A 12,817-nucleotide genomic window follows, 5' to 3' on the forward strand; every position below is an offset into this window, starting at 1 on the left:
TGGGCTCCCTAAAAGGACAAAAGCCCGACTCATTCACATTCAGCTCGCCCCACGCAGGCCCTTGGAGGCAAACAGAAACCCACAGACTCGGGGCTAGAGTAATAGTATGGTGGGAGGGCATTTGCCTTGCATGCGGCTGACCTGGGTTCAATCCCCAGCATCCCATATTGTCCCCCTAAGCACTGCCAGGAGTGATTCCAAAAAGAAAAAAGAGAAAGAAAGAAAGAAACTCACTGACTTTGCTAGATTTATTACAAAAATCATCATCACTCTGGAAGAGCAGGTGGGAGTCCGGGCTGACAATGCCACATGAGTTGCAGATCCTGAGCCATGGGTGCTGGGGGGCTTTCACTCCGCCTGTACCGGGGGCCGCTGAGCTTCTTGTCCCAAGGTCAGCCACAACACCTTCAGGACAAACAAGCCGCAGGGCACACGCAGCTGCCCTCCCCCACCAGGCACAAGTCCTCCACTGCCACCCTGAGGTAGTGGGGTCACTCTTCACCTTTGAAAGTCAGGGAAACTGAGGCTCTGGGAGGTGAGAGGTACGTCTGCCATGCTGGCCGCTGATTTCTCCTGATTGGCCCACACTGAAGGAGCTGACTCCCCCAGCAGTTCTGTTTAGATTCCCAAAGGCGGCAGCTGATGGTCCCGATCACAGGCGGCCCAGGATGCACGGGCCCAGGCAGGCACGGGCAGGGCAAATCCAGAGGCCAGAAGACTGAGAAAAGGCCAACACTGCGGCCTAGTGGGCATCATGAGCATGGCATGCAGTGCTCCCTGGTCAACACCGCCATCTAGTGGCCATCAGAGGATGGCAGCGAGCGTTCCTTAACCAACACCTTAGGGTATGGTCGCCAGCATTACTATCTCGTGCTGCCACCTACAGTGCACTTGGGGCATGGCAGCCAGCTAAGTTACCCACAGAGCCAGAGATGAGATACAGTACAGATCTGTCATGGTTGGTCTTTCTGCTCCATCCTGGCGCCTCCTCGCCCATGGCTCCCATGCCTGCTCCAGGTTACTTGGGGTGAGGCTGTGCTCTCACCGAGGTCCAATCCCACCAAGCGGGCACTTTCAGCCCAGAGCCTCTGGGCTACCTCCTCATCCTCAGCCTTGGCAGCCGGAGACTTCTCTCTGAATCCATCAAAGTACTTTCCAGAAACACCTTCCAGTTCCTCTGCTACAGCCAAGTAAGTGCTGGGCTGGGCTGCCAGCTGGGGGCTCTTGACCAGCAGCCAAAAGATGGGTCCTACAATCAGCACACAGAGCTCAGGGCAAGGTCCCACTGAGGCCAGAAGCTGCCCTGCCCTTCCGCCCCACCCCCGACCAACACCACCACACACAGGGCTCATCTCTGGGCATTTGCCCCTGTAGTCCCTCTGCCTGGAGTTCCCAGCTCTGGCACTCCCCAGTTGGATCCCTCCTGTTGTAGGGACCAGCCCCAAACCATCTCCCCCAGGAAACCTCCCTGGCTTTTCCCTCCTCCCCTTCAGCCTCGAGTCTTCCCCTCACTAACCTTGCTTTCTACCTTCCAATCCCTCATATTCAGTCCCCATCTCCCTACATGTCCCTCTGGAAAGCCCTGACAGTCAGGGTCAGGGGACCCAAGAGAGTATGAGTCTCTGTGAGTGGGGCCGGGGGTCTTACCAAGTGTTAGGCTCGAGAAGGTGGATGTGTGCAAGCCAGTGTGTCTGCCCAGCTCCGTCCTGGCCACTCCAGGGTGCAGAGCATTCACAGTCACACCCGTGCCTGCAAAGAAAAGGTGACTGGGGCAGGGGGCAATGCCATCCCTGCACTGCCCCCTACACTCCTGTCCTGGACTGCTCCATCTCCAGGTCCACATCTCTCCTCCACTTCCTTCTCAGTCAGATCATTCCACCTGGAGAGACCTGGACTGCAGGGCCCCACCCCCAGAGTCTGAAACAGTGGATGGGAGGAGGGGTCTGAAAGAGGTCCCTAGGCACACAGACCCTCACCCAGATGAAACTGAGGCCCGGGTATTCTTATCCTATGCTCTGCAGGGGGCTGAGCTGTACCCCAGCCTCTGGATGCCAGTAGCACCCCTCCTAGAAAAGCTGACATCTTTGAAGTCAGCACAGAGGTGGACCAAGACCCAGCCTCACGCCCAGAGGAAGCAGAAACACACGCCTGAGGGTGCGGGGGGGGGGGGGGGGGGGGAGGGGGGCAGCACTGGGAAACACTGGCAGAGGCAGGGGCTGGGGATTGAGGAGTGGATTTGGCAGCTGAGGACATGGACGGTCCCCTTTCTCCTTCACAGGAACACAGGAAAGAGTTCATGCCTGTCACAGTCTCACTCTGTAACCCCTCACCTCTGACCTCTCTTCCATGGAAACAGTTTTTGCCTGAGCCCACGTTCCCTTGGTTCTGATTCCTTGACCCAAACAAAAACATGTTGACTTCTGAATTGCTTCCTGAATTATGAAGCTGACATACCTCTCTCCTCTAGTGAGAGCCAAAAAACTCCAAGACAACCCATTTCGATCAAAATATATATATAGGGGGCTGGAGCAATAGCACAGTGAGTAGGGCGTCTGCCTTGCATGTGGCCAACCAGGGTTTGATTCCCAGCATCCCATACGGTGCCCCGAGCACCGCGAGGAGTGATTCCTGAGTGCACAGCCAGGAGGAACCCCTGAGCATCATCGGGTGTGACCCAAAAAGGAAAAAATATATATATTGAATGTAATAAATTATTGTGAACAATCTTATAGAAATAAAAAATAAATACTTTTTAAAAAAATTCCTGGGCTGGGCTCTCCGCAAAGATGTGATCCTGGGGGCTGCACGTGTGCTGCCTCTCCGCAGCTGCACGAGCATGATTCCAGAGGCCAGCTAAACTATTTTTGGTACCGGCAGCTCCTTGCAGAATGTCTCCAGACTGAGAACTAAGCAGTGGCCCCATGCCTACCCAGGAGGGGAAAGGTTTTTCTCTCTCTTGCCTTTTCCTTGTGGGGGGAGTGGCAAGGGGAAGGGGGAGGGGGGGCAGAGGGCGTGGCGACCACCATATTATGAGGACCACAGATGAGAGTTACAAGCTTGCAATGATCCAATATCTGGAAGAAATTTCCCTGGACTTAGTTGCTAAAATACAGAAATCCAAAACCACACGGTCTCGACCTCATCTCTTCACAACAGGTCTGACTCTAGTGGGGAACTCCTAACAATAATAGAGAGGTTTTTGTTGAAATATTGAATGTAACCAAAGTAAAGAGAAAGTAAAGTGAAATTTATCAGTTACGGGGGGGCAGTGCCCGGGATGGGAGGTATACTGGGTTTTTTCTTTTTGGTGGTGGAATATGGGCACTGGTGAAGGGATGGTTGTTTCAGCATTGTATAACTGAGACTTAAGCCTGAAAGCATTGTAATTTTCCACATGGTGATTCAATAAAATAAAATTTTAAAAAATAATAATAATAATAAAATACTAAAAAAAAAATTCCTGGACTGGAGTGATAACACAACAGGTAGGGTGTTTGCCCTGTACGCAGCCAACCCAGGTTCGATTCCCAGCATCCCATATAGTCCCCTGAGCACCGCCAGGAGTAATTCCTGAGTGTATGAGCCAAAAGTAACCTCTGTGCATTGCCAGGTGTGACCCAAAAAGAAAAAAAAAATTCCTCCAAAGAACTGCCAAATGGGCTGGAGTCATTATACAACAGGTAGGGCACTTGCTTTGCACATAGCCAGTACAGCTTTTATCCCTGGCATCCCATACGACCTCCCAAGCCTGCCAGGAGTAATTCCTGAGTTCAGAGCTATGAGTAACCTCTGAGTATCACTGGGTGGAACTCAAAACCAAAAAGAAAGAAACTGCCAAATGTCCCCATGGGATGGAGGTCACCCAGGCTTAAGAACCCCTGGCTGACATACTGCCCAAAGGCCTCTTCAGGCCCATTTTCAAAGCTAAAATGTTGGTGTTCTAAGGGAGGCTTATTTGGAGATGGGGACTTAAAAATATTTCTAGGTGACACATTTCGCCAGTGAAGTGACACCATTTAGAAACAGGTAACAGTAGCTGGGAACCTGTCAGGAGTAAGAATATTTTAACATCATATCTACATGAATGCATAGCAGGGTATGTCATTGATTAGGAGTTCTGGGTGAGCTAGGGATCATGCTGTGTGATTGGTCAAATGGCGAGCAGGGGAGAGTGCTGTGATTGGTCAGCTAACCTGGCGAACATGAGACGGTGCTGTGATTGGTCGGCTAAGCAGGAGCGCGTGCTGTAATTGGTCAGCTGACCTGGTAATCAGGGGGCACATGATGTGACTGGTCAGCTGACCTGGCAATCAGGGGAAGTGTGATGTGATTGGTCAGCTGAACAAGGGAGCATGGTGTGATCGGCCAATTGACAGGCTGTGATGGTCAGCTGGTCTGGCAAGCCGGAGAGGTGGTGTGATTGGTTAGCGATGTCTGCTTCAGGAACGAGAAGGGAGCATGATGCTACCTTTCTTGCGTATTGCCTGCTCGATTTTGGAGCCCACCCTGGCCCCTCATCCTTCCAGAGTCACAGCGGGGCTGTGGCTGGCACTGGCACCCACACGCACCTTGCAGCCGCCGGCTGAGCTCCTTGGTGAAAAGGACGACGGCCAGCTTACTCTGGCAATAAGCTGCTTTGGTGTCAAACTTCCTCTGCTGCCAGTTCAGGTCCTCAAAGTCTATGTGCCCGGCTATATGGGCCAGCGACGACAGGTTGATGATGCGCGACGGGGCTGATGCTTTGAGCTTGTCCAAAAGGAGGTTTGTCAACAGAAAGGGACCTAGGCGGAAAATGACAAGAGGATCCCGTCTACCGTACTATTACCATGAGTACGTTCTCTGCGTCTTCTGCCGACAGCTCAGGGTGTCAGCCAGCACCAGACTGCCTGCCCCCAGGAGACATCTGGCCATGTCTAAAGATAATTTCCGTCAGCTGCAAAGACCAGGAGGTGCTACTGCCACCTAGTAGATGGAGCTCGGAGATGCTGCCAACAACATCCTAGGAGCATGGGCGGGCCTAGGTAGTGAAGGTCCCAGCTGTGGGAACCCAGCTCAATGAAGGCTCAATGCCATGCATGTGGATGTGGGTTCAGGGTTCAACCCCCCCACACACACCCCTACCACCAGAAGAGAAATGAGGGGCCATGGAAACAACAAAACGAAAGTATGAGACCATTCAAAGTACAGCAACCAAATTTCCAAATGTGCCTGTCAAGAGGGTCAGCTGCAGCACAGGAGAGAAACTGACACTAGTGATGGGGCTGGTGCTGGGACACTGTATGCCTGAAATTCAATGACAAAGAACTGCAGTGGGAGTCTGTCAGGAGTAAAGAGTGTCGCACGTCACTTCTGCATGAGCTGACTACAGAAGAGCCATGCGAGCATCACAGGAAGTGTCCCTCTAGATGGCGTAAGTTCACCGGAGTGCAGAACTCAGGGTGAGGGAACCCTTATGACACCTGTCCCCTTGCCCTGATCACCAGAACCACAGTGTCCTCAGGGTGGCTGCTGAGGCTGAGAAACCAGCTATTTCTGGAAGACAGGTGGGCAGGGAACAAAGAGCCAGGAGGCCAGGGAGGGTCAGCAGCACAGCGTGTCCAGTAATGGGGGGTCCCTCCCAGAGTTCCCAGTGATGACCCCCTGTCCCAGACCGGCCACCCCAGCTCACCCAGATGGTTCACGCCAAACTGCATCTCGAAGCCATCCTCCGTGCTCCAGTGAGGACAGCACATCACGGCAGCATTGTTGATCAGAACGTGCACGTGCTCCTCCTCTGGAAGGGGAACGGGTCAGCCCAAGCCACGGGAGCATCCTGGGTGGAGGAAGTCCCTACCCGTCCCCCCCAGCACCCCGTGTGCACCCCACCTCCCAGCACTGAGCAGGACCCAGACGACACCTGAGGGGTCCTCAGTTTTGCAGAACTCAGCAGAGTCCACCAGCCACAAGTGTAGACCCAAAGCTACAGGCCCCAACGCAGGGCCACGGCAGAGCGAGCACCCAGAGGCACAGCTAAGCCTGAGGCATCCCTGAAAGCGTCCTTGGCAGCTTTCCCCCGACACTTCACAGAAAACATGAAAATACCCGGGCCAATAGAACAGTACAGGATTGGTCAATGGCTAGAATCAACCACAAGTGCATGTAGACCAAGGGTAGGTGAGACAGAGGAGGAACCAGTATGACACTAACAGACGGAAGTGATCACACTGAACAGGAACTGAGGGTTAAAAGTAGATAAAGGGCTGGGGCTGGAGCGATAGCACAGCGGATAGGTTGCCTTGCACTCGGCCAACCCGGGTTCGATTCCCAGCATCCCATATGGTCCCCTGAGCACTGCCAGGAGTAATTCCTGAGTGCAAAGCCAGGAGTAACCCCTGTGCATCACCAGGTGTGACCCAAAAAGCAAAAAAAAAAAGAAAAAAGTAGGTAAAGGGCTGATATACCAAGAGTAACACACCACATTTGATGGGGTGTAAGAAGACAACAATCTTGATTAAAAAAAATGTATGTATCTATATATAACATATATAAATATATATGCATACAAGACTCAAACTCTAACATGTTAATGATCTCTAATACAAGGGGCTTAATGGCTCCAAATGAGATACAATAATTTTTACATACTTTCATCTAAGGAAACTTTTTTTTTTTTTTTTTTTTTTTTGCTTTTTGGGTCACTCCTGGCTCTGCACTCAGGAATTACCCCTGGCATTGCTCAGGGGACCATATGGGATGCTGGGAATCGAAGCCGGGTCGGCGCGTGCAAGGCAAACGTCCTACCCGCAGTGCTATCACTCCAGTCCCAAAGAAGCTTTTTTAGATCATTTTCAGTCAACTATAATACAACTACAATACAACTAACAAGCAATACGAAATAAATTATTTAGCATCTGCCTTTGGGGCAGCCTTAGGTGGTGGTGGAAAAACTCGAAATAATGGTGGTAGAATTTATGTTGAAACATTGAACGTAATCAATTACTGTGAACAACTCTAAAAATAAATTCTTTTTTTTTAAAAGTAGGTAAAGAGGGGGCTGGAGTGATAGCACAGTGGGGAGGGCATTTGCCTTGCACGCAGCCGACCTGGGTTTGATTCCCAGCATCCCATATGGTCCCCCAAGTACCACCAGGAGTCATTCCTGAGTGCATGAGCCAGGAGTAACCCCTGTGCATTGCCGGGTGTGACCCACAAAGAAAAAAAAAAAAGTAGGTAAAGGGATATACATAATAACCTTTCAGTATCTGTATTGCAAACTATAATGCCTAAAAGGAGAGAGACAGAGAAGTGCCTGCCATAGAGGCAGGCTGGGGTGGGGTGGGGGTGATGGGAGGGAACCTGGGGACACTGGTGCTGGGAAATGTACACTGGTGGAGGGATGGGTGTTGGAATACTCTATGACGGAAATCTAATCATGAATAGCTTTGTAAGGGTCTATCTCACAGTGGTTCAATTAAAAAATATTTTAAAGGAAAGTACAGTCTCGAGGCCTGAGAGGCAGAAAGAGGTCAAGCTCTTCCTTGCACATGGTTGACATGGGTTCAATCACGGGCATTGCACAAGGGCTCCCCCCCCAACACTGCCAGGAGTGACCCTAATAAATAAATGCTCATGAGCACCGCCAGTGTGGGCCCAAAATGTGTATAAATAAATAATTTGAAAATTAGACGTAACAGAAATCTCGGGGCTGGAGCAATAGTCCAGTGGGGAGGGCACTTGCCTCGCACACGGCCAACCCGGGTTCAATTCCCAGCATCCTAGATGGTCCCCTGAGCACCACCAGGAGTAATTCCTGAGTGCAGAGCCAGAAGTAACCTGTGAGCATCACTGGTGTGACCCAAAAAGCAAAAAAAAAAATTAGTAATCCACCCACAGGTGGAGGGACCTGGCCAGGCTCATCTAAGCCAGCCCCCAGCTCGCCTTCCCTCTGCCCACCTTGGATGACCTTTGCAGCAAACTCGCGGATGGACCGAAGAGAAGCCAGGTCCAGGCAGCGGGCGCTGACCCGGCGGTTGAGGGTCTCCCCACGGATGAACTTGGCGGCAGCCTCGCACTTCTCCATGTCCCGGCAGGCCAGGATGACGTTGGCGCCTGGAGGCCCAGGACAGAGAAATGAAAGGCTGACCAGAGAGGGGTCCATCCCGTCACTGCATGGTCTCCAGGACTGCAGAGTGACCCCTCAGCAAAGACAGAAAAATAGCCAAGCCTGGGTCATCACATGCCCCATGTCCCCAAACATTTCTATCAATGGCCACCAAGCCTGCATACACGGCTGTCGCATGTAGCCTGGTGTGCGAGACTGTCCCCACCCAAACCTGTGTCATTCAGGCTAGAGAGATAGTTGGAGGCAGGCATTTGCCTTGGATACAGCCAAGCCTACGACATTGCACAGGATCTCCTAAGCCCTGCGAGGAGTGATCCCTGAGCACAGAGCCACAAGTGATCCCTGAGCACAGAGCCAGGAGTCAGCCCTGAGCAGAGCCAGGAGTCAGCCCTGAGCACAACAAGGGGCTGACTCCTGGGACACCCCCAAAGTAGTGGGACACCCCCCCAAAAAGTACATTTTTAAAACTCAGCTTGCTCTCTGAGCCACAATAGCATGTGACATCCAAAGTCCAACCAACCAAGACACAACCAAGTGTTCGACCTGAGTCGCCATACCAGCAACTACGGAGGCCGGCAGAAGCCACCAACCAATCAATCATTAATAAAAATGCCAAAAAGCAGCTGGAGCAATAGTATAGCGGGTAGAGCGCTTGCCTTGCACGCGGCAATGCCCGGCATCCCATATGGTCCCCAGAGCACTGCCAGGAGAAATTCCTGAGTGCAGAGCCAGGAGTAACCCCTGAGCATCACTGGGTATGACTCCAAAAGCCAAAAAAAAAAAAAAAACCAAAACAAGTTTTTATTTACTGAGGGAAATAAAACAAGTTTCAAACAATGAGAGAAGTTCAAGCAGGTGGCAAGGTGGAGGGGATGGCAAGGGCCACAGGACCCCCAGTGCCCTGTTTCTGCTCATGTGCTCAGGAAAGAAGTGGGTTCCCTCCCCGGGACTCCCCATAGGTCCAGCTGGGACCACAGGATGGGCAGGAAGCTCAGGCCTGGACCCACTGTTTAGGCTACCAAAGGCCCCAGCCCTCAGCCACACCTGTCCCTCCTCCCTGCCCCCAGGCCCAGGTCCCCAAGGTCAGGCCTCACCTCTCCTGGCCAGCTCCAGGGCTGTCTGCTTGCCAATGCCCGTGTTGGCACCTGTGACAATGACGGTCTTGCCAGGAATAGTGGCCTTGCTGGGGCACGCCCCACCTGCCACATAGTCCCTGGGGAGAGAGCAGGGCACGTGGGTCCATCTGTCTGTCACACAGACCTCCCTCTGGGATGACAGGAGATGGTCCTGTGGGGCGCCCCCCCCCAGACACACACACGATAAAAACAACATCCCAGAGGCCGCAGTGCCATGCAGGTGAGGGCCTGGCTGGGGTGGCCTCTGGCCTCCCAGCAAACCATACTCCGGACACTTGGGCAGCATGCTATGAGCTGCAGGGGGGACTCCCCAATAAGACCAGGTCATGGGGGTCCCAGGGAGCTCAAAGGGCTGGGCACAGGTTTTGTAGGAGCTCTAGAGTCCATCCGCAGAGCACTATGGGGTGTGCCCCACAAAAAAATATAACTACTGTTTTGTCCCACAGGATATTCAATCTATTTTTTTCTTTTTGGGTCACACCCAATGATGTTCAGGAGTTATCCTGGCTCTGCACTCAGGAATCACTCCTGGCAGTGCTCAGGGGACCATATGGGACCATAGCCCTCCCCACTGTACTATCGTCAGGCTCCCATTCAATCATCTTCGATTCTCCCTACTTTCTTCTGGAGTCTGGGGCACAGAACCATTCATTTTTAGCTTTTCCAGAACTGACAAACAAAAGGAAGGAACAAAAATGGAAACAGTAAAAATAACAGTCTGGATACACTTTGTGACCAGGAAGAATTGTTTCCCTTGGTTAGAAAAGTTAATGTTTAAGGAGCAGTAATGCAATGAATTAGAAATAACAAGACAACCAGCTAAGCAAAGGAAAAAGATCCTACCAGATGAGGCAGTACAAACCCCTAAGGCAGCCTCAACAGAGAGCAGATAAATCAACCCAGAAGTAATTATCCCCAAAAAAGTTAAGTTTGGGGTCAAAGAGATCAGAGAGTACAGGGGCTAATGCTCTGGCCTTGCACACAGCTGAGCTGGGTTTGTTCTGAAAGGGTCCCCCAAGCACCACCAGAAGTGAACCCTGAGCCCAGAGTCAGGAGTCAGCCCTGAGCATGCAGGGTATGGCCATAAAACAAAAATAAACTATTTCAATAGTCTGATTACTTTCTGGTTGGTCAGTCTATTTTGTCACAGGAAGAATGTATGAACTGCTCACCTGTCCCTTGGCTGGCTGGCCGCAGGGGATGGGGGGCTTACACTGACAGGGTTTCAGGGGGGCAGTACAATGGCCACCCTTACCACCCCCCTTCACCCCCCTCCAGGATCCGGGGCTGAGCTGCAGAGAACCCTTGGAAGTCTCTTCCAGAATAAAACAGGGTAGGCAGGAGTGACAGTACAGCGCATAGGATGTTCGCCTTTCATGCAGCAACCCCAGGTATGAGCCTCTGCACCACTTTGGTCTCCTGGTAATTCCTGAGCCCAGAGCCAGGGGTAACTTTATCCCTGAGCATAGCCAGGTGTAACTCAAAAAATAAAATAAAATACATAAATAAATAAAACGGGGTTACTATTCTGTATACTCAATGTGATCCCAAATTCCTCATGAGAGTGATGGCGAGAGACAATGATTGTATCATTCAATCTTTGCATTTAATAAGACGAGCAATTCTAGTTGATTTTTTTAATTCGGGATGAGAGTTTCTCGGTGTAGGTGTTCCTTGCACGATAAATATTTGCCGATGAATTTAGTCGATAAGTTAGAATCAACTAAATTTCCGGATGCCATTGCAGCAAAATGTTTCCGGGCCCGGCTCCGCGCCTTCCTCTGGGTGACCTTGGGTCGTGTCCTGTTCTGTGGGAGCCAACCTGAACCCCAGCCTGCGTCCTCTGGGAGCTCGCGGGTGGCGTGAGCGGAGGGACCGTGGGTCAGCTGGGCCTGGGTCACCAGTACCCCGCCGGCCCTCCCCTGAGCTCGCCGCGGCGCCGGCACATACTCACTTGAGTAGAACTGCACCACCTACCGCGGAGCCCAGCACGGACAGCGGCACAAGATAGCGGTTCATGCCGGGTTCGAACCGGACCCGCCACCACGGGTCGCTCGCTCCAAGTAGCTCAAAGCTGGCAGTCACGCACGTGGGAAAGGCGCTGCTGCCCCCGGGTCGCGAGCTTCCGGGAAAGGCGGGGCCCGGTTGGAGGATTACAAGGCAGAGCCAATGGGGAGAGGTCTTGGGCGCTGGTGCCGCTGGGATCTGGGGGCGGATAGAGACCGGGCCATGCTATTGGAGCGGATGGGAGGGGGGTTGGGCGTGGCCGTGGTCTGGGACGGGGATTGGATGGGAGTGGACTGGGCGGGGCCGTGACTTGGGCGTAGGCGGGGCGGGGCCCTCTCTGAAGGCGGGGATTAGACGGCGCTGGCCTGGAGCGAGCTGGGGGCGGGTCCTGACTCCGCGAACCGCGAGTCTCTCCCTCCCGGCTGTAAGGCGCCGCTTTGCTCTGCAGTAACCTATGGCTGCATCTCGCTTTCATATACATCGACCTATTTCCCCATCTCAAACAGTGGGGTCGCTGCTGTGCCTTTCTAATGAGAAACTGAAGAATTTCAGTGCTCAGAATCCAGGTTCTCCTAACCTGAACCAGGGAGTCGGGATGGTAGGGAAAGAGGGGCTTTCAGGACCCTGAGTCTGGAGGAGGAGGTATGACGTGCGGGTGCAGGCGCAGGGCTGCTTAAGGTGACTCCTTGCTTGTTTGCAGCATTCGGACACAACAGTGAACTCCATCTGTTGCTGCTGCTAACACCTGCTCCTCTGCTCCTTTATTCTTCTGTGCAACGGCAGAAACTGGGACCCCTTTGCTCTGAGAGCGCCCTAGTCTCTTCCTGGCTCTCTCTGTGCTGATTCCTCAGTACCCCCATCTGCTCAACTCATCCTTTCTCCCCACCCTACCATAATGTATCGGGGTTCCCTTAGACAATTCCAATCACTGCTGTCATACTAAATCCCCATTCCAACCCTGACAGCTCAGGACTCCAGGATTGGGGCCCTGGGTCAAAGAGAAGAATCCCACTTCATTCCTCCTCCTCTCTTTCAGATGGCATGATTGGGCCTGACCCTTCAAGCTGGACACTGCTCTATTGGAGGCGAGACTAAAACTCCGCATGTCCCACTCCCAGCGGGTATGTGGGTATGCTTTGGACTTTTTTGACTATTTAAAAAGTAAATTTTTTAAAAAGTAAAAGCAGGGGTCAGAGAAATAAGTCACTTGCCTTGGACATAGCTGACCCCAGTTCAACCCTTAGCACCACATATGGTCCCCTGGGCACCTGAGCACAGAGCTAGGAATAGCCCCTGAGCATCGTCAAGTATGGCCCAAACCCTCCAAATTCAGAGACTCACCAAGCCTCCTCCTAGGATCTTCATAGTGAGAAAAATATATATATTTGTGCACTGGGTCAGGGAGATGACTCAAAGGCTAATGTGAGGCTTTGCAAGCAGGAGGCCCCAGTTCGAGACTGGCACCATATGGCTCCACAAGCAACAAGCCCAAAGCAGCCCCTGGGCACTGCTGGGTATGACCTCAAGCCAAAAATGTGTATTTGTGCACAGGGCTTGGTCCAGTGAGTTTCAG

The 12,817-nt window shown here is 52.4% G+C and overlaps 1 protein-coding gene across 1 annotated transcript; it reads right to left on the reverse strand.

Annotated features, from left to right (window-relative positions):
• Positions 1 to 243: 243 nt before the first annotated feature.
• On the reverse strand, positions 244 to 11,368 carry RDH13 (retinol dehydrogenase 13). Its single transcript, XM_004622774.2, is given in 8 exon segments — positions 244 to 1,049; positions 1,051 to 1,249; positions 1,648 to 1,749; positions 4,569 to 4,781; positions 5,669 to 5,773; positions 7,933 to 8,088; positions 9,196 to 9,314; positions 11,192 to 11,368. Coding segments are annotated over 8 exon segments (990 nt in total). The 5' UTR covers positions 11,257 to 11,368; the 3' UTR covers positions 244 to 1,018.
• Positions 11,369 to 12,817: the final 1,449 nt, after the last annotated feature.

This window comes from Sorex araneus, chromosome 8 (genome assembly GCF_027595985.1).
Source record: "Sorex araneus isolate mSorAra2 chromosome 8, mSorAra2.pri, whole genome shotgun sequence".
Taxonomy (NCBI): Eukaryota; Metazoa; Chordata; class Mammalia; order Eulipotyphla; family Soricidae; genus Sorex; species Sorex araneus.